Here is a 26,286-nt window from a genome sequence, read left to right as displayed (position 1 = left end):
AAATATAAAAAAGCACAATAGGAAACGAGGGGACAACGAGTCGTCAGAAGAGGCACCTGAGATGCCGGTGATGTCGGCTGGGGCAGTTCTCGTTGCCCTGGTCTGGCTGCCATCGACAAGAACTCCTGACTGGGATCCTGCAAATCTTTTTGCTCGTCTCTACGGTCAGCAAAAAACACAACTCCTCCCCGTAAGGAACGAGCTTCAGACATCGATGAGAACATAGAAAAATTACAGCTCTGAAACGCCATGTAGCATTCTCCTGGTGTTTCAGAGGAGATAAGCGCTGAAGATCCAGGGATAATAGCTGAAGACCAGGCTAATGCGGAGCCATCCTGGCCGGCTCTTCCCAGCGCTGCTAGAGGTGATTGACAGGTCTCTCCTTAGGTACACACGAGCTGTCAATCAACTCTGACAGCGCCTGGAGGAGCCGGATTGGTCTAGTCTCCTGGGCTGGATCTTTTCTGAAACACAGGAGCATTTAAGGGACAAATATCCCTGGTTGTAATGGTGCAGCCAGGATCTAATACATGCTTTCATGCTGCCCTCGGCACCTTTTAATGACATGTTCCCTTTAATGAGACTATTCCACCTTCTGTAACTTTTTCCCTGACTCCACACTACAACCCTCATCAGTTTCTTGGCTCCACGTTCGCTAAGGTCAGCAGTAATCAATGTCCAACCTGTATATTTATTTTCTTCTTTAATTACTTTTGTATTTTTCTCGTTTAAGACGCATTGATTTTTTTTTCTGTGACGTTTCACATTTTTATGAAATGGAAGGTGAGAAAAAAAAAAAAAAATAAGTAAGTCTTCCCATACCGGGAGTCGAACCCGGGCCGCCTGGGTGAAAACCAGGAATCCTAACCGCTAGACCATATGGGAGAACGTGCTGTGCACACTGGTCAGGTCGTGTGTCAGCCGTAATGTCACTAATAGCAGCTCCTGTCACTGCTCGTTTCTACATCTACTGAATGGTTACCCCTCTGCCCTTCAGCTTCAGGATTTTTTTGTCTTTCTTTTATTTATTTTTTTGATATGCAAATTGTCTCTTCAGAGAGGAAGAGGACTGGAACTTTAGCGCCACCTATTGGAAGCAGCGATCCTACAATTCACTATCGGGCCTTGCAATATGACTTAGGATAAAAGCCAAAGCAGAATCCCAATTTGCAGAGACCTTGTTTCAGGGTACTGCCCCTCATCAGTGCAAAGTATGAGATCTGATTTGGCTGGGTGAATGGCTCATCACAAGGTCTATCAGTTCTGAAGCGACTAACACGGCAGTGGAGGTGGCCCATATGCCTCATAATAGTGAGATTACAGACGTCCATGCAAGCACCGTGCGACGCACATTACACAAGTCTGTAATGGTGGCCAGAAAAAAGGTGAAGATGCCTCGACTTCAATATCGTCATGAAAAGCGTTGGCAAGAAAAAGTATGAAGGGCGGACAGTAGAAGATTGGAAACGGGTGATCTAGAGCGATGAGACAAAAGTCAATAGACGAGGCTCTGATGGGAGCAAATGGGTCTGGAAGAAACAAGGGAACAAGGGGCTAATGGATCAAGAAATTGAAGGAACTGTCAAGTTTGGTGGAGGAAGCCTGATGACATGGGGTTGTTTCACAGCCATAGGCGTTGGATACCTGACCAGGATCGATGGTGATCTCAATGGTGAGCTATATGTGAGCATCCTACAAGACGAGTTACTTTGTACACGCGAGTACTATAGGTATGAAAAGGACGACATAATGTTGCAGCAGGACAATGAACCGAAGCATACAGCGAGACTGGAGAAGAAATGGTTCAGTGACAATGACGTAGAGGTGCTGGATCGGCCCCACAGTCCCCAGACCTCAAACCAATCCAACACTTGTGGGTAGAGGTGAAGAGAAAACTATATACATACCCAAGTGAGGCGACCAGTATGCACTGTTACGGATCCGGGTGGTGGAACCTCTGTGCTGTGATACAAGGAGGGACCAGAGGGGCGTAACTAAGTGCCTACCCGGACCGACCCTGGCCACACGGCGGCTTAGTCGACTCCGTGAACCAAGGAGGGACCGGGAAGGTGAACCAGGTGCCACTCTGGGACCGACCTTGTGTGAGAGAAGGAGACTCCCACGGGACTGATGGCCGAAGCCGACAGGCACAGCAGATGAGCACGGCTGGTAGACAGGCAGGTGATGCGGGTAGACAAGCAGGCACGCACGGCAGGTGGGCACGGCTGACAGACAGGCAGGCGGAAATGGCTGATAGACAGGCAGGTGATGTGGGTAGACAAGCAGGTGGGCACGGCTGATAGGCAGGCGGGCACGGCTGAAAGAAAGGCAGGCGGACATGGCTGATAGACAGGCGGGCGGACATGCTGATAGACAGGCGGGCAAGGCTGATAGACAGACAGACACTGGAACCTGAGGACTGAGGAGAGTGTTAGCACACAAACAACAATCTTGCACAGGCACCTCCATTTTGGAGGAGGTGCCGTATATGAGGGCAGTCCTCCGGCCATTGGCCAGGGACTCTTTAGGACCGCGCGCGCGGCCCCTTTAAGAGGGGGAGAGCGCGCGCACGCCCTAAGTACAGTGCCTGGGGAACTGCGCGTGGTGCGCGTACCCCGGGCAGATGCAGCAGGGGAGCTGGAGGATGCTGCGTCTCTCCCGGCAGGAGGCAGAGACACCGACGCTACATGCTCCAACATTGGGAACGTGTAAAAGAGTCCTGGGATCAGAATTCGGTCAAGACATGTTTGAATCTGATTGAGAGGATTCAGACAGTGCTGAAAGCCAAAGGTGGAATTACAAAATAATTAAAATTACAATTTAGATTTTTAGGAGCAAAACAATAACGATGCCGTGACACGACAAGAATCTACATAATCAACCCTGTAGAATGTAAGGCTACAAGGGCAGGGTCCTCTCCTCTCTGTACCTGTCAGTATTAGGCCACGTTCACACGTTCAATATTTGGTCAGTATTTTACATCAGTATTTGTAAGCTAAAATCAGGACTGGAACAGTCAGAAGAAAAGTATAATAGAAACACGTCGCCACTCAAATAATCAAGGCTGCCAGTACACTGTGGCCTCTGTCTCTTCTTCGGTCCTGTACAGCAGTGGGTGCTGGATGGCGTGATGACGTCCGTGCATCACATGCTCTGTCGTGCGCCGTCTCCCACAGGGCAGGTCTCGGCAGCACAGAGAGCTGATTACAGCTCTTCTGCTCCTGTCCCAGGAGGCGCCGACATCAATTGTATTCACGTCTGATAGACACAAATACATTTGAGTGTGGGGAAGGAGTGATGGTCGGGGCGCAGAAGAGAGGGGTGAGCGATGTCAGTGACTGACACCGCTCATCTGGGTGTCCACGCCCCAGCCGTCACTGTGCTGAATGCCTGCGGCCGGAGGAAGGTGTTGGATGGCCGCAGGCATTCAGCAATGTTATTTATTTTTTCCCTCCAAAGTGCGTCCCATCGGGGAGGCAGCACCCTGGCTACCCCTAATCCCGGGCCTGCATACATTTACATACATACTTGACACCAGGGCTGTGGAGTCGGAGTCGTGGAGTCGGTGTCAGAGTCATTATAAAATGGACCAACTACGACTGCTAAAATATATAATAAATTGGGTGCAGCAGTTCAATGCAGTTTATGGGGAATATTTTTTTCATAAGAATTTGGGAAAGTTATGAAATGTCCTATAAATGTCCGTCCTATTCCTGATCTAAGGATCTAGACTTCTAGCTGAGATGAATCTGTGCTGCAGGAAATTTATCACTTAAACGTGAGCCGTGTATGAGGGAGTCGGAGTTGGAGTCGGTGTCATGGAAATTGAGGAGTCGGAGGTTTGGCTTACCGACTCCACAGCCCTGCTTGACACACAACTTTCCTCTGCTGGTAGAATGCTAGAGCAGTAGAGAAGAAGACATGGGTGGTCAGGACTAGAAGTTTTCCTCTCCTGTCTTCCCTAACCAATATACCACGGTCTATAAGCCGTTGTCACGCTAGCTATGGAGAGAACCCTGCGCATAAAGACGGGAAAAGGGGAGGGAGCCCTATAACTAGGGAAATGGAGAGTGGAGACCCCTAAACAGATCTAATGACAAACCCTAACTCCCATATAGACCCTAAATAGGTTCTGCACCTATCGCCAAGCAGGAAACCTGGCCCTAGCTGACCATAGAGCTAGGCCCTATGTAGGGAGCGGGAGGGGTGAGCACTAGTCAGCCCCATTACCAACTAAAGTACAAACAGGGGAATACACTTAGCTCCAAGATGACACCGGAGAAAGCACGGCAACAATCCACAAAGGAACTCCAAGGTAATTCTAGCCGACTACTAGAATCCCAGGCCTGAATAGGTATATCACGCTATCACCAGCAACTCTCTGAGGACCTGAGTGTACTTAAGGACACAGCAAGGAAGTGCTGATTAACAGCAGAAAGGTGGGGATACCTCAGGGTCCTAAAAGGAAAGGTATAATCCCCAAGCAAGGTGAGGATCACCGCTGGGTCCTAAAGAGAGAGGAGTGATCATAAAAGGATCAGGGAGATATTTTTCAGGCCAAACGCAGCGACCTTCTGCAGCCAGACACCGTATGAACGTCTGTCAACCCTGACACACCCGTGACAGCCGTGCATCAGGAGGGAGAGGGGAGATGCAGAAATGGTCGTCCAAGGGAAGTTATAAAATATCGAGATCCACTTGGAGAGGAGGAAGGAACACGACAGAGGGAGCGGTCTGCTCCTGAATGTAAGTTATCTGCATTGTGCGCCCACCATCTTCCTGATAGAAACCCCTGCTCCCAGGACAAATCTGCCCGAGCTGCGCTCCTGGTCTGGGTAAGAGGCCAATCTGAGGACACAACAATTAAAGACAAAATTAAACTAATCGCCATCGTCATAAATATCAGACGGTAAATAATGAGAGAGCAGCACACAGGAATATATACCAAGACCAAGAGAGAACCCCCCCCCCGATATATACAACTTTCCCCATCTCTACCCCTCCCCGGCTCTGCTATTCCCAGCACTTCGAGGTTCCGATATAAAATGGTGTAATGTGCCCCCCAGCCTCCATGTGTCATTTGTAATACTGGTGTCTTATGTAGCAGAGGACTCTTTATACCACAGTCCCCGGGGACGACGGCCACCTCTGCGTCTCTTATAGTCACAGTCCTGGTCACCTCCTTTCTGTCACTCGTTTAGTGTAATTGTCAGAATTATTAACCTCTTCCCTGCCCGCTGTTGTGGAGCTATAAGCAGCATCCCCAGAATAAGGCGAGGGTATGATCAGGTAGTATCGAGTACAGTAATTATCCTGAGATAAGCTTCACCGCTTGTAGAGGGAAGTGAAGGTCAAGATTCTGCTCCACAAGAGGATAATACATACAGATTCTTCAATTCCTCAGTATTTACTTTTAACTGCAAAAAAAATAAGAAGCTTGAAACAAAATGTCCTTCGAGCCGGAATCGAACCAGCAACCTAAGGATGTCTGCATCTCCTCTACAGTCCTCCGCTCTACCAGCTGAGCTATCGAAGGCATAGATCACTCAACCTGCTAGAGAGGATTTAATACAGAATGAGTCATTACAAGCTGTAAAACTAAATGATGGGAGTAGTTATCCTGAGATATCTGATATCCGGGGGTGGAGACCAGAGTTGTGGGTGACACAGGATGTCACATTGCTGCAATAAACTCCACAGTAAGCAATGTTACACAATGAGAGCTGATAAACTACAGTAATAAAATAAAGATAACAATGTAACAGCAGGAAAGACTTCACTCACCACAGGAGGAGGGGCAACATTGTGTGATGTCACAAAGCAACTGATATACTCACACAAGCTGTAAACACCAGATAATCACCTGACTGAGGAGAGGAGAACATGGGACCTTACTGAGAAGTGGAGATTGTAGAACCAGCCAGAGAAGTGGAGATTGTGGGACCTGCCAGAGGAGTGGAGATCATGGGACCTGCCTGAGGAGTGGAGATCATGGGACCTGCCAGAGGAGTGGAGATCGTGGGACCTTACTGAGAAGTGGAGATTGTGGGACCTGCCAGAGGAGTGGAGATCATGGGACCTGCCTGAGGAGAAGAGATCGTGGGACTTTACTGAGAAGTGGAGATCGTGGGACCTTACTGAGAAGTGGAGATTGTGGGACCTATCAGAGGAGTGGAGATCATGGGACCTGCCAGAGGAGTGGAGATCGTGGGACCTTACTGAGAAGTGGAGATTGTGGAACCTGCCAGAGGAGTGGAGATTGTGGGACCTGCCAGAGGAGTGGAGATCATGGGACCTACCTGAGGAGAAGAGATCGTGGGACTTTACTGAGAAGTGGAGATTGTGGAACCTGCCAGAGGAGTGGAGATCGTGGGACCTTACTGAGAAGTGGAGATTGTGGGACCTGCCAGAGAAGTGGAGATCATGGGACCTGCCAGAGGAGTGGAGATCGTGGGACCTTACTGAGAAGTGGAGATTGTGGAACCTGCCAGAGGAGTGGAGATTGTGGGACCTTACTGAGAAGTGGAGATTGTGGGACCTGCCAGAGGAGTGGAGATCATGGGACCTACCTGAGGAGAAGAGATCGTGGGACTTTACTGAGAAGTGGAGATTGTGGAACCTGCCAGAGGAGTGGAGATCGTGGGACCTTACTGAGAAGTGGAGATTGTGGGACCTGACTGAGGAGCGAAAATTGTTGGACATTACTGAAGAGTGGAGAAAGTTGGACCAGACTGATGAGTGGAGATCATGGGACCTGACTGGTGAGGAAATCATTGTAACTTGGGAGTACCAGAGATTTAGTGAGGGAAGATATCAGGAGATTAGTTTGGAGATATACAGAGGAGACAGGTTATGGATGGCTTTGTATGTGAGTGTTAGCGGTTTGAACTAGATACATTGGGCAATTGGGAGCCAATGAGGGGATAAGAAGTAGCGAGGAGAGAGGTGGATTAGTCGTGCAGCAGAGTTAAGAACGGACTGGAGAGGTGTAAGACTTAGCAGGGAGGCACTAACATTTTAGTAGATTCAGGGTTGAGGAATAGATGGACACTGGAAATATTTTTGAGTTGGAGGCAGCAAGAGCTTGGATGTGAGGTTTCAAGGACAGGGCAGAGTTGAGTTTTAGGCTGTGTGCCCATAATGCGGATTTAATGCGTTTCTGTGGCACCATTTCCGCTGCGAAAATGCATTAAAAATGCTTGGTAGAAGGTCTGCCAGGTTTCCCAATGATGATCCGCATGCTGTGCACATGCTGTGGAAATTTCCGCTGCGGATTATCATTGCGGAAAAATCCGCAGCACTACCATTAATTTTGCGGAATCGCGGCGAAATTGCCACCATTGACTTGCATTGGACCGCATAACATCCACATGACTACATGTGCACATGCAGATATCATGCGGTTCAATGCGTGGATGGTACCCGGGTCTGGAGAAGAGGAGGCTCTCCTCCAGACCCGGGTACCATAGTACCTGTAGTTAAAAAAGAATTTAATTTAAAAAAAAACATATACTCACCTTCTGATGGCCCCTGTCTGCTCCCGGCGGTGCTGCTGGCTCTTCGGCTGCTCGCGGTGGTGTAAAAGGACCTTCCATGACGTCATTTAGTCATGTGACTGTCACATGACTAAATGACGTCATGGAAGGTCCTTTTTAGAGCAGCGCGAGCTGCCGAAGACACCAGACACACCGTAGTGGAGACCGGGGGCCATCGGAAGGTGAGTATAATGTTTTTTTTTTATTTTTCAACATTTTTATTCTTTTTTTTTACTATTGATGCTGCATTTGCAGCATTGTAACTTGGTCACACAACATAAATCCATGCCGGTTGCATGGATTTATATAGTGTGACCAAGCTGTCAAGCACTTTTCCTAGTGATGCTAAAATTGCTTGGAAAAGCGCTTGACAACCCGCATGCAGAAACGCTTCACAAACGCTTCTACCTGGCAGAAAAAAAACGCATGTAAAATCCGCATGTACAATCCGCATGTACAATCCGCATGTACAATCCGCATGCGTTTTTTCTGCCAGGGAGATGCAGAAACGCTCCGCAGCATTTCTGCATCGTGGGCACTTAGCCTTACTCCGAGGCAGCGGACTTCCGAGACTGCGGAAAGCATGGTGTTGTTAATTGTGATAGATAGATCGGGTAGGGGGTTAGGTGAGATGGAAGAAAGATTATGAGTTCTATTTGATTCACATTAAGTTTAGGATGTGAGAGGAGAACAAGGAGGATATGGCTGCTAGACACTGTAGGATTCTGGACAGCAGAGAGGTGACATCTGGACCAGAGAGGGTATCATCAGTGTATATGTGGTAATGGAAGTCATGGGACCTTATGAGCTGTCCCAGGCCAAAGGCAGTGGCGTACCGCCCATGGCGGCAGACCACGCGACTGCTATGGGGCCCGTGAGCCAGGGGGGCCCCGTAGCAGTCCAGGGGTGGACATACCACCGCCGGTGCAGCTGCGCCGGGTCCCCACCATGCAGCTGCACCAAGGGGCCCGCAAGGTGCAGCTGCTCCCTGCACGCAGCGGTCAGGGAGTGATCCCTGCAGCTCCGCTGCTGTCAGGAGGAGAATAGCAGCGGAGCTGGAGGGTTCGTTCTCTGCCTCCTCCCTGACCCAGGTGCGCGCAGCTTGATGACGTCGTCATGCAGTGCACGCCTGTGTCAGGAAGATAGCTGCCGGCAACCAGGAGGATGCTGCTGCAGGGGAGCGAGTTGAGATAAGTTGTTGTTTTTTTTTTTTTTTTTTTACTGAAATGCTGGGGAGGGGAGGTGGGGGGAGAGCAATGGTGGGATGGTGGGGCTGGGGAGAGGAATTATGGGGCTGGGAAGAGGAATAATGGGGTTGATGGGGCTGGGGAGAGCAATAATGGGGCTGATGGGGCTGGGGAGAGGAATGATGGGGCTTGGATAGGAATAATGGGACTAATGGGGCTGGGAAGAGCAATAATGGGGCTGGGGAGAGGAATGATGGGACTGCAGAGAGGAATAATGGGGTTGATGGGGCTGGGGAGAGGAATAATGGGATGATGGGGCTAGGGAGAGCAATGATGGGGCTGGGGAGAGGAATGATGGGGCTGGGGAGAGCAATGATGGGGATGGTGGGGCTGGGGAGAGCAATTATGGGATGGTGGGGCTAGGGTGAGCAATAATGGGACTGATGGGGATGGGGAGAGGAATAATGGAGTTGATGGGGCTGGGGAGAGGAATGATGGGGCTGGGGAGATCAATAATGGGGCTGATGGGGCTGGGGAGAGGAATGATGGGGCTGGGAAGAGCAATAATGGGGCTGATGGGGCTGGGGAGAGGAATGATGGGGCTGGGAAGAGCAATAATGGGGCTGGGAAGAGCAATAATGATGGGGAAGGAGAGAGCAATGACGTGTTGCTGGGAGAGAGCAATGATGGGGGTGCTGGGACAGAGCAATGGTGGGGGGCTGGGAGACAGCAATGATAGAGGTGCTGGGACAGAGTAATGATGGGGGTGCTGAGAGGAAATGATAGGGGTGCTGGGAGAGCGCAATGATGGGGGTGCTGGGAGAGAGCTATGATGGGAGTGCTGGGACAGAGCAATGATGGGGGGCTGGGAGAGAGCAATGATGGGGGCTGGGAGAGAGCAATGATGGGGGTGGTGGGACAGAGCAATGATGCGGGTGCTGAGAGAGAGCAATGATGGGGGTGCTGGGAGAGAGCAACGATGAGGGTGCTGCGACAGAGTAATGATGGGGGTGCTGAGAGGAAATGATAGGGGTGCTGGGAGAGCGCAATGATGGGGGTGCTGGGAGAGAGCTATGATGGGAGTGCTGGGACAGAGCAATGATGGGGGGCTGGGAGAGAGCAATGATGGGGGCTGGGAGAGAGCAATGATGGGGGTGGTGGGACAGAGCAATGATGCGGGTGCTGAGAGAGAGCAATGATGGGGGTGCTGGGAGAGAGCAACGATGAGGGTGCTGCGACAGAGCAATGGTGGGGGTGCTGGGACAGAGCAATGACGGCGGTGCTGGGAGAGATCAATGATGGGGGTGCTGGTAGAGAGCAATGATGGGGGTTTCACTTTGCTTGTACTGTGAAGCCTTGTATGTTTTCTGTGTGCACATAGCCTTACAGTTAATTGGGGAGAGTCACAGACACTGAATAATTTATATTATTGGGCGGTGCAGATTATAGTTAATGGGGGGGCACAGTGCTGCTTATCACTTTATACTTTGATTACTAAGTGGCTAATAGTATATTAATGGGGGGGGTTACATATCTGTATTCAGGGGCGCAGAGCGGGGGAGACACATGTATATATACAATATGTGACCTTGTTATTTTCTAGGCTGGAGATCATCGTGACAAGACGAGTCGTGGCTGGGAGATGTGGACATGAAGGTCTGACCAGATGGAGAAGAAGCAGCAGAAACCGTCTCTGATCAGATGAGATGTCAGCGGTAAGTGCCTGGATGTAAGTATTATTCTGTATCTGCACTGTGTGACTTGGAGTGATAATGTTATCTGTAAAATCCCTTAGGCCACATTCTCACATTTGTGTGAAATGTCCGTGTGCTGCCAGATCTTTTTATCGCATGGTCCACGGACTCGTACAGTTTTATAGATCCATTCACACATCCATGAAAATCACGGATCTGAGAATGAGATCTAAGAGGGTCAGAGAATCTCCTGTTCTGATCCGATTTTGAGGATTAGAATAGGACATGCTCAATGCGCTGGTAAAACAGCACACTGACTCTGCACACAGATGCAGGAAAGCAGCCTTATTATGTATAGCACAGTCCCTTAGTATATAATGTACTCACTTATTATGTATAGCACAGTCCCTTAGTATATAATGTACTCACTTATTATGTATAGCACAGTCCCTTAGTATATAATGTACTCACTTATTATGTATAGCGCCACCCTTAGTTATATAGTTTCCTCTTTTATTATGTATAGCGCCGTCCCTTATTATGTACCATCCTCTCTAGCGGCTCACAGTTGGGGGATCATACTGTATTGGGGTCAGCATACTTTACCCTGGGAGTTGAGGTGGGGTACAGTAGGGTCATTATACTGTGCATGTGGAGGAATTCACCATGGGGGTTTCATACTGTGTTTGGGGGGCCCTTTTATTGGCATCACACTTTATAGGGCAATGAAAGAGAGATTTGGATGTCAGCAGGAGGAAAATTACTATGTAACGGATGGAAAGTTGTGAGATCTGATCTTTGGTGACCCCGACAATTATTTATTTTTTTTGGGGGGGAGAGGGGGGGGGCAATTAGCGCTTCTGCTATGGGGCCCCATGATTCCTATGTACGCCCCTGACCAAAGGTATAGATGGAAAACAGTAGGGGTCCCAGGACAGACCCTTGAGGGACATCAACAGAGAGAGGGTGGCGTGAGGAGGTAGTATGGCAATGGGAGACACTAAATCTGTGGTTAGAAAGGTATGAGGAGATCCAGGAGAGGGCAAGGGAAGAAAGGACTAGTAGTAGGAGGCAGTGGTTGACTGTGTTGAAGGCAGAGGACAGGTCTAGAAGGAGGAGTATAGAGAATTGTCTGCTAGTTTTGGTGGTACGTCATTGGTAATTTTGGTTAGGGCATTTCTGGTGGAGTGGTGGGGACGGAAGACAAATTGTAGGTCGTCAAAGAGTGAGTTAGATGAGAGGCAGTGTAAAGGTGATGGACTGGGCTGTCGCTCTCCTGCGCCTGAAGACACCAATCGCGTCATGTGTATTATGTCATGCATCTTTGTATATATAGTGTCATGTGAATGGTATTGCATTGTGGTGTTTGCCTGTGTAATGTATAGAGTGTAAGAAGTATTCTTAGTATAATATGCATAGTGTGTAGCAGTGTTATAGGGAATGTATAGTGTGTAGTGCATAGTACATAGTGTATGGAAGTTCTACCCAGCAACAGACAGCAGGGGTTAATGATAGGGACAGGACTGTGCTTCCTGGATAAAATTAGATAGAGTTTGGAGAGTAACAAGTGTGCATCGCTGCCAAGGGGTGATCCACAGGTAGAAGAGACTGGAGCGAGGAAGAGCGAGATCCTAAAGAGAGCTACTGACGAGACTGAGAGACCATCCTTATCGGATAAGGCGCTGAGCCACGAGAAACCAAAGGGCTTGCTAGTGCTGAAGGTAAGGACCTAAAGAGGACTCAAAGCATGGGACTAGTGAGGGTCCCGAGCGGTAGGTCCACAATGATAGGACGCGGAACCGCTGAGCGAGTAGAGAGAAACTCGCTGATCAGAACTGTGGCCTAAAAGCTGTGTGGTGATGTAGAGATGAAAGAGCTAAGCTGAAGAGCCCTGGAGTAGACTACAGAGGAACGTGCTTAAGACTTGTGCCCGCTATCCCTTGTACATAACCCTTATCCAGTTTAGTAAAGTCCCCATGTTTGAGCGGAAGTCTCCTTTATTAATCTGTGGAATTCATGGTCCTTGCCAGCCAACACCATCGGCTAATAGTCGCCTGCACGGGCGTATGGCCCACACACTAAAACACTCAGCCAGAACCCACTCTTTCATGTAGTGCCTCATCCAGCACTACTGCCCCGCGCCACCTTACAGTGGGGGAAAGTTCGGCATGGACATGATGTTCAAGGAGTTTGGAGGCAAACAGGATGAGCGATATGGGATGAGAGCTGTGCGTAGAGGTCGGGTCAAGGGATGGTTTCTTCAGGATAGATGTGATCGTGGCATGTTTGAAAGCAGAAGTTAATGATAGGTTGAAGAGATGGGTCAGGACTGGGACAAGCGTGGTGGCGAGGTTGGAGAGGAGGTGGGATGGAGTCAAGTGCGCAAGTGGTGAAGTTGGGTTTGGAGAGGTGATGAGAAAGTTCTCCTTCAGTGATGGTGAGGAGAAAGGTTATGGGGGAGGGCAGTGGTCTGTAATACATGGTGGTTGAGAAGTAAAGACTTGTCTTGTTTGGTCAATCTTATTTTTGAAATATGTCGCAAAGTCTGCAGAAATTAGAGAGGACGGAGGGGATGGTGATGGGCAGAGTTGGGTGTTAAAAGTGTTGAATAACTGTTTGGGGTTGTAGGATAAGGAAGATACAAGAGTGCTAAAGTTGTCCTGTTTAGCAGAGGTAAGGGCAAATTTGAATGTTAAGGTTGCTTGTTTGAATGGGGTGAAGTCTTCCTGTGAATGCATTTTTTAACATCGCCGCTCCACGACCCTGGACACTTGCAGAAGCTTTTTAGTGAGGTTATTGTGCCAGGGTTGTCTATTGATTTGTCGCACTCTGTCATGTAAAGAGGAGCGACCGAGTCAATAGCTGATGCGAGAGTGGTGTTGTAGAAAGCAGTGGCGCTGTCTGTGTCGTGGAGTGAAGATATGGAGGACAGCGGTAGAATAAAGATTGCTCTCAGTGGGAAAAACAAGATAATCTTGTAGTTATGATACCTTTTAATAGCTAACAAAAATAAATTAAATGATGTTACGAGGCGAGCTTTGGGACAACTTAGGTCCCTTCCTCAGGCATGAAACGGCAAGGTATATGAAGAAACACAAATATATGCACACAAAGAAAGATAAAAAAAGAAAAAAAGGGGAAAGAAAAAAAAGGAAAAGCAGATGCGTGGAATAATAAATTGACATTTAAATAAACAAACAAACTGAGCTTGGAGAGTGAGTCCTTAATTGGATTGGATTAGTGGTGTGAATGGTTTATGGTCCCAATATCCATGTAAGATCTTGGGCCTGGTGCCCTCACTGTGTCTGGAGCAGATTCCTCAGATTTTGTAGTGAGACATAAATCCTCCTGACAGATTTATTTCTGTGTGGAGGGTGTCAAAGACCTTAATCAGTTTGTATTCCCAGACCCTTCGATGTTTTTGTGATTTAAAGTAGCCTTTTAATATAACAACTTTCGTATTGTTCATGTTGGGTCCTGGACCACAGAAATATTTGGCCACCGGTACCTGGTTTTTATTTATCTGTAATCATGTGGTGGTGACACCTCATCCTTGCTCTCAGTTTCTGTCCTGTTTCTCCCACAGAGACCCCCAATAGGACATATAGTGCACAGAATTAAGTACACCACATTGGAAGAGGAACATGTGAATGTCCTGGGAATCGTATAATCCTGCTGTGTGTTGGGAATCTGTATCCCGTCTTTGGTCTCTACATGGGTGAGGGTTCTGCTGCTCTTCACATTGCAAGGAAAAGTCCCCCTTGGTGTATCTGAGGGCATTGAACTTCGGATTATGATATTTCTTAAATTTGGAGGTTGCCTGTAGCACAGCAAGGGAGGGTTTTTGAATATTGTTTTTAGCCGGTCATCCTTGTGTAGGATTTGGTAAAGTTTTTTAGCAGTTTTTCTCAGTACCTCAAGCTGTGGGTTGTAGGTCACCACCAGAGGTACATGATGATTTTCCTCTTTTTCTCCGTACTGAAGTAATTGACTTTTAGGGATCCTTGTGGCTCTAATAATCTGGTCATCAATGCAGGTGGGGTGGTAGACTTGGTTTAAGAATGTCGTTTTAAGATGGGCTAAGTTTTCATCCCTGTCCGTTGGACTGGAACAGATCCGATTATATCTAAGGGCCTGGCTGTAAACGATGGACTTTTTAATGTGTTTCGGGTGTAAGCTGTCCCATCTGAGGTATGTGGGACGGTCAATTGGTTTTCGATACACTGATGTCTGGATGATATTTATGGTGGTATCCACAAAGTTGTTTTCCGTTTTTGAGTGCTCCAATGTTAAGTTTATGGTGTAATGAAATCTATTGAATTTGTCATGGAATTTTAAAAGTTCTTGTTCTGGCAGAATAGAATCAGAGAGTCTGTGAGTGTCTAGATGTGCGAGGTTTCTGCGGGGGTGCGCTAGTTGCTGAACATGGGGGGCAGGTGAGGAGGGTGGGGATGAGAAAGTGAGTAGATTACACAATGCACACATCGGCTTTTTTGATTTTGGCCATGATTAGACTAAGGCCATGGCCCCACTATCAGTATGTGATCAGTATTCGGTCAGTGTTTTACATCACTTATTTGTAAGCCAAAACCAGGTGAGGAACAATCAGAGAGAAGGTCTAATAGAAACAAGTTTCCAATTCTACATTTATCACCCACTCCTGGTTTTGGCTCCCACTCCTGAGAAAAAATACTGACCGAATATTGATAGTGGGGCCGTGGCGTAAATATCCTGATTACTCACTGGAGGACAATTTGTTGGAGTTGTGTCCACCGGCGCATCACTGAAGCATTGTCAAACTTTACTCCTGAAGATCTACGTCTTTGATTGCTCCAACACAATGTGTGGCCCGTATAATCCTATGCGACGGCCCCCACACATCATCATTTCAGAATGTAAATCTCCTCTCTGCAAAAAATAAATTATCACTCTTTGTTTTTTTTCAATCATGATTTTAGCTTGAAATATTCAGGTGAAAAAAAAAAATCTATGTCAAAAACTCCTCCTGTACAGGAAGTAGACTGGAACATCTGAGAACATTCCTCCCACCTCATCGATTGTATCAGTATCATTCGGACCCTGCTCTACAGACTGTGAGGATAGCTAAGGCCTCAATGCAGCATTGGTGGTATAGGGGTGAGCATAGCTGCCTTCCAAGCAGTTGTACGGTGTCCATTTTAGGACATGATCAGATATCAAAATCAAGCATCAGAATGATGTCAGTTTGAGGCTAAATACCCTGTCTGAGAACTGATTCTGACAAGTGACTTTTACAACTATAATAATAATAATAATAAAAAAAAAAAGTAACTGTTCGCTGATGGGACTTGAACACAAAATTCTGTGTCCCAAACCCAGTACACTAACCTATAAACTCAGTTGTAAAAACCTAGGCGTTCTATTTAGTTATATGATTTTCAGTGCAAACTTGTCTAAAACTCATTGGGACTTATGCACAGACTGCAAGAAAGCCAAATTCAAATGATGTTTGATTTTGATGTGTGAGTCTGATGTGTGACTTTCTTCAAACATCAGAATCACAATGACTTTTAGTCACCCAGAGTATTTTCATGGTTGATCTCATAAGACAAGAAAAGCTATCAGTTAGTATCACTTGATTGGATCGATCAATGGTAAGGCATCAGCCTCTGAAGCTACAGCGCTAGAGTTCAAATCCTGATAGGAATAAGATTTATTTTTAATTATGACTATTTAGCACACAAACTACAGGGGTGTTTTACTATTAATATCTGACACTGATTGTCATCCTGATGTGTTAAGAGTTTCAGACACGCTGTCTATTTGCATGGTAAATTACAAGAGACTGATGCCTTACCATTAAGCTATCCAGTCAAGTGATACTAACTGATAGCTTTTCTTGTCTTATGAGATCAACCATCAAGATCTACTATGAATCTGTGTGTGACTATGCACTTATAGACCACAAAACCCTGCACGCATTGATTACACAATGTGCATATAATTGGCTTGTTTTATGCCGGCCAGGGTTAGACTGAATATCCTCATTACCCTGACTCTTTAGAGGATAATCTCATGGAGTTGTGTCCAGCACCTCATCGCTGCAGCATTGCCCCACTTTACCCCTGAAGATCCCATGCATTTGATTGTGTGGTCTGAATAATCCTGAGCGACAGTTCCCACTCACCTGTGGCCAATTAGTGCATCCTAAGGATTCTCTCACTGCAACTGTGAGTTTGAGGTTGTGCCCGCATTCTCCACCACCTGATATGGAAAAAATCCTTGAGAGAAAATGTCTCTGGTCTCAAATGTAATAATAATGGATTAAAGTTTATTTAAAAGCGCAGTTATAATAAAAAGGATAAATGAAAAGAGACATTTCCATATGAGACGTCCACAGAATGACAGCAAGCAGCTATCTCATAACCAAGCCAGTGTAACCAACTTGTGAATTCTCTGGCTAAATGCCACGACCTGTGAAAAATGTCAGACCTCGCTGACATATTATAGTCCTCGCTTTTGTAAGATTGATCTGTGCTCAGCCTCTCCCACCATATAATGGACTGAGAGCAGTCAGGTCTATGTTGCTCCGCATTCTCGGACACTCCACTCTCTATCATACATGTAACGATCCAGCCAATAACATTGCGTTGGTGGTATAGTGGTGAGCATAGCTGCTTTCCAAGCAAGTTGACCCGGCTTCGATTCCCGGCCAACGCATGAATTGTTTTTCACATTTGGTGATGCTTTTATTCTGTTTTAATTTTTCGTGTTAAGGCTCATGTTCTTCTTTCTTCTTAGAGTTTAGCAACCACGAAAATGAGAAAAAAATTGAAGAGAATATTTCTTAGCATTTTTTCAACTGTCTCATCTAACTGATCTTCTGCTCTTCAGTTGTTGATTAAAAACTTTGTAGGGTTAGTCTCCAATACGAAAGCAATGTCAGGGTTGGCATTGGTGTTATGCTGGTGGGTGTAGTTGCTTTTAAAACAATAGGCCATAGTTTAATTCTTGAAGAACTCATTGTTTTTTTGCATTTGGTGGTGTTTGGAATCTTTTTCACTTTCTGTGCTAAGGCTTATGCTTTTATTTCTTTCTTGGTAACACTTTAGCTACCTTAGTGGGCAGAAAGCAAAGCTAATTGAGAGAATTTGTAGGCAGAGGTGGAAAAGCTACATAACTGATTCCAAAAACTCCTCTGTTTTTAGAGTTAGTGTTAAAAATGCCAAAAATGGCAGAGGTCTTTAGGGGTAATTTGGTGCTGGTGTTGACTCTTTGTAATCTTTTTGATATAAGGCTATGTCCCCACAATGCAGAAATGCTCCGGATTTTTCCTGAGCGTTTCTGCATCTCCCTGGCAGAAAAAACGCATGCGGATTGTACGTGCGGATTGTACGTGCGGATTGTACAGGCGGATTGTACAGGCGGATTGTACATGCGGATTGTACATGCGTTTTTCCTGCCAGGGACATGCGGATGTGAAGCGTTCTTCACATGCATTTCCGCATTCGGTTGACAAGTGATTTTAGCATCACTAGGAAAGTGCTTGACAACTTGGTCACACTATATAAATCTATGCAACCGGCATGGATTTATATAGTGTGACCCCAAAGAATGGTTAAAAATAACAAAAATAAATCTATACTTACCTTCCGATGGCCCCTGCAGTCTTGCTTCGCTCCGTCCTGGCTGCCGGCAGATCGCGGTACACTGAAGAACCTGACGTCACATGACTATGACGTCAGCGCAGGTCCTTCAGTCCGTCGCTAGCTGCCTGCATGGGAGAACGAGCGCAGCGGGGGCCATCAGAAGGTAAGTATATATTTATTTTTTATTTTATTCTTTTTTCACAGGTTCTATGGTACCGGGGTCCGGAGGAGAGTCTCCTGTCCTCCACACCCGGGTACCATCCGCACATTGAAACGCATGGAATCCGCATGTACAGATCCAGTGATGCGGAATCCAAGCGATTCAATGCAAGTCAATGGCGGCGAAAACGCCGCGCTTCCGCAAAATTAATGGACATGTTGCATTTTTTTCCGCAATGATAATCTGCAGCAGAAATTTCCGCAGCATGTGTACAGCACAGCGGATTATCATTGGGGAACATGGCAGACCTTCTACCATGCGTTTTTTTAAGCGTTTCTGCAGCGTTTTTGCCGCTGCGGAAACGCTTAAAAAACGCATCGTGGGCACACAGCCTAAAGCTCATAGGGTACTTTCTTTCTTGGTAAGAGCTTAGTTACGTTATTGGCAAAAAAGTGAAAATAATTGAGAGAATAGGTGGAAAAGCTACATAGCTGATTCACAAGAATTCATCTTTGAGTTTTGGACAATGCTTTGCCTTGTTTTTAAACTTTTTAGTAATTGGCTCTTTCAAGACATATTCAGTCCTCCTTTTTTTTAGTAAAACTTTAGCAGATTTAACAGCCATAATCCCAAACCAGTCAAGTTGGTTCCTGCATTGGTGGTATAGTGGTGAGCATTGCTGCTTCCCAAGCAGTTGACCCGGGTTCGATTTCCGGCCAATGCAATACTTATGTAGTTTTAATTCTGGCATATCATACATTTTACAAACTATTTTGTAATGTTAGTGCAGAAAATGTAAAAAAAAAAAAATGGGTCCTGTAAACATTGGTGGTATAGTGGTGAGCATAGCTGCCTTCCAAGCAGTTGACCTGGGTTCGATTCCCGGCCAACGCAGCTCGTTTTTTTTTCTATATCTTTGTTTAGCTTTAGTACAATCTGAACTGAGGTGAAGTTTTCTGGGATTGCAGCATAAATGTAAAGATTTTAAGGTGTTTTCAAGAACTGGGATAACGAACAATGATGTATGATGAAGAAAAAACTAGGCACATAATACACAGACTGCAGAGATCGCTACACGGGGCGATACTCTATCGGTGATTTTTAAACCACTATAAACAATAGAATCACCCAACAAAAGAGCTTTCTGCTGGTTTTTCAGGTGATTGTTTGCAAATTTACAGCAGTTGAAAAAACATTTGCTTATTGTCGGCTCACTAAGCCATTACAGTCCTCCGCTCTACAGTCCTCCACCCTACAGTCCTCCACCCTACAGTCCTCCTCTCTACAGTCCTCCTCTCTACAGTCCTCCGCTCTACAGTCCTCCGCTCTACAGTCCTCCTCTCTACAGTCCTCCCCCTACAGTCCTCCTCTCTACAGTCCTCCCCCTACAGTTCTCCCCTCTACAGTCCTCCGCTCTACAGTCCTCCTCTCTACAGTCCTCTCCTCTACAGTCCTCAGCTCTACAGTCCTCCCGTCTAGTCTTCCTCTCTACAGTCCTCCCCTCAACAGTCCTCTCTTCTGTACAGTCCTCCTCTCTACAGTCCTCCTGTCTACAGTCCTCTCTTCTGTACAGTCCTCCTGTCTACAGTCCTCTCCTGTCTACAGTCCTCCTCTCTACAGTCCTCCTCTCCTCTCTACAGTCCTCCTTTCTACAGTCCTCCTCTCCTCTCTACAGTCCTCCTGTCTACAGTCCTCTCCTCTCTACAGTCCTCCTTTCTACAGTCCTCCTCTCCTCTCTACAGTCCTCCTGTCTACAGTCCTCTCCTCTCTACAGTCCTCCTCTCCTCTCTACAGTCCTCCTGTCTAGTCCTCCTCTCCTCTCTACAGTCCTCTCCTGTCTACAGTCCTCCTCTCTACAGTCCTCTCTTCTGTACAGTCTTCCTCTCTACAGTCGTCCTCTCTACAGTCCTCCTGTCTACAGTCCTCCTCTCCTCTCTACAGTCCTCTTGTCTACAGTCCTCTCCTGTCTACAGTCCTCTCTTCTGTACAGTCCTCCTCTCCTCTCTACAGTCCTCTCTTCTGTACAGTCCTCCTCTCCTCTCTACAGTCCTCTCTTCTGTACAGTCCTCCTCTCCTCTCTACAGTCCTCCCCTCTACAGTTCTCCTCTCCTCTCTACAGTCCTCCTCTCCTCTCTAGTCCTCCTGTCTACAGTCCTCCTCTCCTCTCTACAGTCCTCCTCTCCTCTCTACAGTCCTCCCCTCTACAGTCCTCTCTTCTGTACAGTCTCCTCTCCTCTCTACAGTCCTCCTGTCTACAGTCCTCCTCTCCTCTCTAGTCCTCCCCTCTACAGTCCTCCTGTCTACAGTCCTCCTCTCCTCTCTACAGTCCTCTCTTCTGTACAGTCCTCCTCTCCTCTCTACAGTCCTCCCCTCTACAGTCCTCCTGTCTACAGTCCTCCTCTCCTCTCTACAGTCCTCTCTTCTGTACAGGCCTCCTCTCCTCTCTACAGTCCTCCCCTCTACAGTCCTCCTCTCCTCTCTACAGTCCTCCTCTCCTCTCTACAGTCCTCCTGTCTACAGTCCTCCCCTCTACAGTCCTCCCCTCTACAGTCCTCCCCTCTACAGTCCTCCTCTCCTCTCTACAGTCCTCCCCTCTACAGTCCTCCTCTCCTCTCTACAGTCCTCCCCTCTACAGTCCTCCTCTCCTCTCTACAGTCCTCTCTTCTGTACAGTCCTCCTCTCCTCTCTACAGTCCTCCCCTCTACAGTCCTCCTGTCTACAGTCCTCCTCTCCTCTCTACAGTCCTCCCCTCTAGAGTCCTCCTGTCTACAGTCCTCCTCTCCTCTCTACAGTCCTCCTGTCTACAGTCCTCCTCTCCTCTCTACAGTCCTCCTGTCTACAGTCCTCCTCTCCTCTCTACAGTCCTCCTGTCTACAGTCCTCCCCTCTACAGTCCTCCCCTCTACAGTCCTCCTCTCCTCTCTACAGTCCTCCTGTCTACAGTCCTCCCCTCTACAGTCCTCCTCTCCTCTCTACAGTCCTCCTGTCTACAGTCCTCCTCTCCTCTCTACAGTCCTCCTGTCTACAGTCCTCCTCTCCTCTCTACAGTCCTCCCCTCTACAGTCCTCCTCTCCTCTCTACAGTCCTCCCCTCTACAGTCCTCCTCTCCTCTCTAGTCCTCCTGTCTACAGTCCTCCTCTCCTCTCTACAGTCCTCCTGTCTACAGTCCTCTCCTCTACAGTCCTCTCTTCTGTACAGTCCTCCTCTCCTCTCTACAGTCCTCCTGTCTACAGTCCTCCTGTCTACAGTCCTCCTCTCCTCTCTAGTCCTCCCCTCTACAGTCCTCCTGTCTACAGTCCTCCTCTCCTCTCTACAGTCCTCTCTTCTGTACAGTCCTCCTCTCCTCTCTACAGTCCTCCCCTCTACAGTCCTCCTCTCCTCTCTACAGTCCTCTCTTCTGTACAGTCCTCCTCTCCTCTCTACAGTCCTCCCCGCTACAGTCCTCCTCTCCTCTCTACAGTCCTCCCCTCTACAGTCCTCCTGTCTACAGTCCTCCCCTCTACAGTCCTCCTGTCTACAGTCCTCCTCTCCTCTCTACAGTCCTCCTCTCCTCTCTACAGTCCTCCCATCTACAGTCCTCCTGTCTACAGTCCTCCTCTCCTCTCTACAGTCCTCTCTTCTGTACAGTCCTCCTCTCCTCTCTACAGTCCTCCCCTCTACAGTCCTCCTGTCTACAGTCCTCCCCTCTACAGTCCTCCCCTCTACAGTCCTCCTGTCTACAGTCCTCCTGTCTACAGTCCTCCTCTCCTCTCTACAGTCCTCCTGTCTACAGTCCTCCTCTCCTCTCTACAGTCCTCCTGTCTACAGTCCTCCTCTCCTCTCTACAGTCCTCCTGTCTACAGTCCTCCTCTCCTCTCTACAGTCCTCCTGTCTACAGTCCTCCCCTCTACAGTCCTCCTGTCTACAGTCCTCCCCTCTACAGTCCTCCTGTCTACAGTCCTCCTGTCTACAGTCCTCCCCTCTACAGTCCTCCTGTCTACAGTCCTCCCCTCTACAGTCCTCCTCTCCTCTCTACAGTCCTCCTGTCTACAGTCCTCCTCTCCTCTCTACAGTCCTCCCCTCTACAGTCCTCCCCTCCTCTCTACAGTCCTCCTGTCTACAGTCCTCCCCTCTACAGTCCTCCTGTCTACAGTCCTCCCCTCTACAGTCCTCCTCTCCTCTCTACAGTCCTCCTGTCTACAGTCCTCTTCTCCTCTCTACAGTCCTCCCCTCTACAGTCCTCCCCTCCTCTCTACAGTCCTCCTGTCTACAGTCCTCCCCTCTACAGTCCTCCTGTCTACAGTCCTCCTCTCCTCTCTACAGTCCTCCTGTCTACAGTCCTCTCCTCTCTACAGTCCTCCTCTCTCCCTGCGGAGCTATCGGGCTCTGTGTATGACTGTGCGGCCGCTGCTGTCAGTGCGCAGTGATCCCACAAGCTCCGCCCTCATACTGGGAGTCATTTTTCTGCCTCAGTATCCATAGAAACGAGATTCGTGTCCCCGCCCTGATCTCACATCGAGGCGTGAAACGCAAGAGGAGGAGGCAAACGGCGACTGAAAAGCCTCCTTACGCACAGACGTGTCCGCCGGCCAATCAGAGCGTGGCTTGTTACCAGCTGCCCGGAGAGCAGGAGGCAGAGGGGGTTTGTTTGGGTTACGGAGCTCAGCTGTGAACCGAGCGACTGACACCGTCTATATCCACCGTGTATACCGAGGAGAGCGGCGGTATGTACCGGGATATATATATATACTGTATACTGAGGAGAGCGGCGGTATGTACCGGGATATATATATATACTGTATACTGAGGAGAGCGGCGGTATGTACCGGGATATATATATATATATATATATATACTGTATACCGAGGAGAGCGGCGGTATGTACCGGGGCTGATATATATATACTGTATACTGAGGAGAGCGGCGGTATGTACCGAGATATATATATACTGTATACTGAGGAGAGCGGCGGTATGTACCGGGATATATATATATATACTGTATACTGAGGAGAGCGGCGGTATGTACCGGGATATATATATATACTGTATACTGAGGAGAGCGGCGGTATGTACCGGGATATATATATATACTGTATACTGAGGAGAGCGGCGGTATGTACCGGGGCTGATATATATATACTGTATACTGAGGAGAGCGGCGGTATGTACCGGGATATATATATACTGTATACTGAGGAGAGCGGCGGTATGTACCGGGATATATATATACTGTATACTGAGGAGAGCGGTGGTATGTACCGGGATATATATATATATATACTGTATACTGAGGAGAGCGGCGGTATGTACCGGGATATATATATACTGTATACTGAGGAGAGCGGCGGTATGTACCGGGATATATATATACTGTATACTGAGGAGAGTGGCGGTATGTACCGGGATATATATATATATACTGTATACTGAGGAGAGCGGCGGTATGTACCGGGATATATATATATACTGTATACTGAGGAGAGCGGCGGTATGTACCGGGATATATATATATATATATATATACTGTATACCGAGGAGAGCGGCGGTATGTACCGGGGCTGATATATATATACTGTATACTGAGGAGAGCGGCGGTATGTACCGGGATATATATATATACTGTATACCGAGGAGAGCGGCGGTATGTACCGGGATACATATATACTGTATACTGAGGAGAGCGGCGGTATGTACCGGGATATATATATACTGTATACTGAGGAGAGTGGCGGTATGTACCGGGATATATATATACTGTATACTGAGGAGAGCGGCGGTATGTACCGGGATATATATATACTGTATACTGAGGAGAGTGGCGGTATGTACCGGGGGATATATATATATATATATATACTGTATACTGAGGAGAGCGGCGGTATGTACCGGGATATATATATATACTGTATACCGAGGAGAGCGGCGGTATGTACCGGGATATATATATATATACTGTATACTGAGGAGAGCGGCGGTATGTACCGGGATATATATATATATACTGAGGAGAGCGGCGGTATGTACCGGGATATATATATACTGTATACTGAGGAGAGTGGCGGTATGTACCGGGGCTGATATATATATATATATATATACTGTATACCGAGGAGAGCGGCGGTATGTACCGGGATATATATATATACTGTATACTGAGGAGAGCGGCGGTATGTACCGGGGCTGATATATATATATACTGTATACCGAGGAGAGCGGCGGTATGTACCGGGATATATATATATACTGTATACTGAGGAGAGCGGCGGTATGTACCGGGATATATATATATATATATACTGTATACTGAGGAGAGCGGTGGTATGTACCGGGATATATATATATATATACTGTATACTGAGGAGAGCGGCGGTATGTACCGGGATATATATATATACTGTATACTGAGGAGAGCGGCGGTATGTACCGGGATATATATATATATATACTGTATACTGAGGAGAGCGGCGGTATGTACCGGGATATATATATATATACTGTATACCGAGGAGAGCGGCGGTATGTACCGGGATATATATATATACTGTATACTGAGGAGAGCGGTGGTATGTACCGGGGCTGATATATATATATACTGTATACCGAGGAGAGCGGCGGTATGTACCGGGATATATATATATACTGTATACTGAGGAGAGTGGCGGTATGTACCGGGATATATATATATATACTGTATACTGAGGAGAGTGGCGGTATGTACCGGGGCTGATATATATATATATATACTGTATACCGAGGAGAGCGGCGGTATGTACCGGGATATATATATATACTGTATACTGAGGAGAGCGGCGGTATGTACCGGGATATATATATATACTGTATACTGAGGAGAGCGGCGGTATGTACCGGGATATATATATATATACTGTATACTGAGGAGAGCGGCGGTATGTACCGGGATATATATATACTGTATACTGAGGAGAGTGGCGGTATGTACCGGGGCTGATATATATATATATATATACTGTATACCGAGGAGAGCGGCGGTATGTACCGGGATATATATATATACTGTATACTGAGGAGAGCGGCGGTATGTACCGGGATATATATATATACTGTATACTGAGGAGAGTGGCGGTATGTACCGGGGCTGATATATATATATATATATATATATATATATATATATATATATATATATATATACTGTATACTGAGGAGAGCGGTGGTATGTACCGGGATATATATATATATATATATACTGTATACTGAGGAGAGTGGCGGTATGTACCGGGATATATATATATACTGTATACTGAGGAGAGTGGCGGTATGTACCGGGATATATATATATACTGTATACTGAGGAGAGTGGCGGTATGTACCGGGATATATATATACTGTATACTGAGGAGAGTGGCGGTATGTACCGGGGCTGATATATATATATATATATATACTGTATACCGAGGAGAGCGGCGGTATGTACCGGGATATATATATATACTGTATACTGAGGAGAGCGGCGGTATGTACCGGGGCTGATATATATATATACTGTATACCGAGGAGAGCGGTGGTATGTACCGGGATATATATATACTGTATACTGAGGGGAGTGGCGGTATGTACCGGGATATATATATATATACTGTATACTGAGGAGAGTGGCGGTATGTACCGGGATATATATATATATACTGTATACTGAGGAGAGTGGCGGTATGTACCGGGATATATATATACTGTATACTGAGGAGAGTGGCGGTATGTACCGGGATATATATATACTGTATACTGAGGAGAGCGGTGGTATGTACCGGGATATATATATACTGTATACTGAGGAGAGCGGCGGTATGTACCGGGATATATATATACTGTATACTGAGGAGAGTGGCGGTATGTACCGGGATATATATATACTGTATACTGACTAGAGCGGTGGTATGTACCGGGATATATATATACTGTATACTGAGGAGAGCGGTGGTATGTACCGGGATATATATATACTGTATACTGAGGAGAGTGGCGGTATGTACCGGGATATATATATACTGTATACTGAGGAGAGCGGTGGTATGTACCGGGATATATATATACTGTATACTGAGGAGAGTGGCGGTATGTAC

General features: G+C 47.1%; 1 protein-coding gene and 3 non-coding genes across 8 annotated transcripts in view; 2 read left to right on the top strand and 2 right to left on the bottom strand.

The window, feature by feature from the left end:
• Positions 1 to 813: 813 nt before the first annotated feature.
• Positions 814 to 885, bottom strand: TRNAE-UUC (transfer RNA glutamic acid (anticodon UUC)). Its single transcript has one exon. It is a non-coding gene; the product is annotated as a tRNA-Glu (tRNA).
• A 4,565-nt stretch (positions 886 to 5,450) lies between these two features.
• On the bottom strand, positions 5,451 to 5,536 carry TRNAY-GUA (transfer RNA tyrosine (anticodon GUA)). Its single transcript is given in 2 exon segments — positions 5,451 to 5,486; positions 5,500 to 5,536. It is a non-coding gene; the product is annotated as a tRNA-Tyr (tRNA).
• A 101-nt stretch (positions 5,537 to 5,637) lies between these two features.
• AGBL5 (AGBL carboxypeptidase 5) overlaps positions 5,638 to 26,286 on the top strand; it is a 72,023-nt gene continuing 51,374 nt past the window's right edge. For 3 of the 5 annotated variants that reach the window (XM_073673628.1, XM_073673627.1, XM_073673624.1), the window contains exons 1-2: positions 5,638 to 6,761; positions 10,326 to 10,451. In XM_073673628.1, coding sequence (XP_073529729.1) covers positions 10,429 to 10,451 — 23 coding nt within the window. In that variant the 5' untranslated portion in view covers positions 5,638 to 6,761; positions 10,326 to 10,428. Of the gene's footprint in view, positions 6,762 to 10,325; positions 10,452 to 22,754; positions 22,907 to 26,286 lie in introns of those variants that run through there. The other 2 variants (XM_073673626.1, XM_073673629.1) reach the window with 2 other exon arrangements.
• Positions 18,857 to 18,928, top strand: TRNAG-CCC (transfer RNA glycine (anticodon CCC)). The gene has a single exon. It is a non-coding gene; the product is annotated as a tRNA-Gly (tRNA).

This window comes from Phyllobates terribilis, unplaced genomic scaffold, assembly GCF_046119375.1.
Source record: "Phyllobates terribilis strain yellow unplaced genomic scaffold, ASM4611937v1 Scaffold_3__8_contigs__length_932513732, whole genome shotgun sequence".
Taxonomy (NCBI): Eukaryota; Metazoa; Chordata; class Amphibia; order Anura; family Dendrobatidae; genus Phyllobates; species Phyllobates terribilis.
This window is presented reverse-complemented; position numbering and strand designations above follow the sequence as displayed.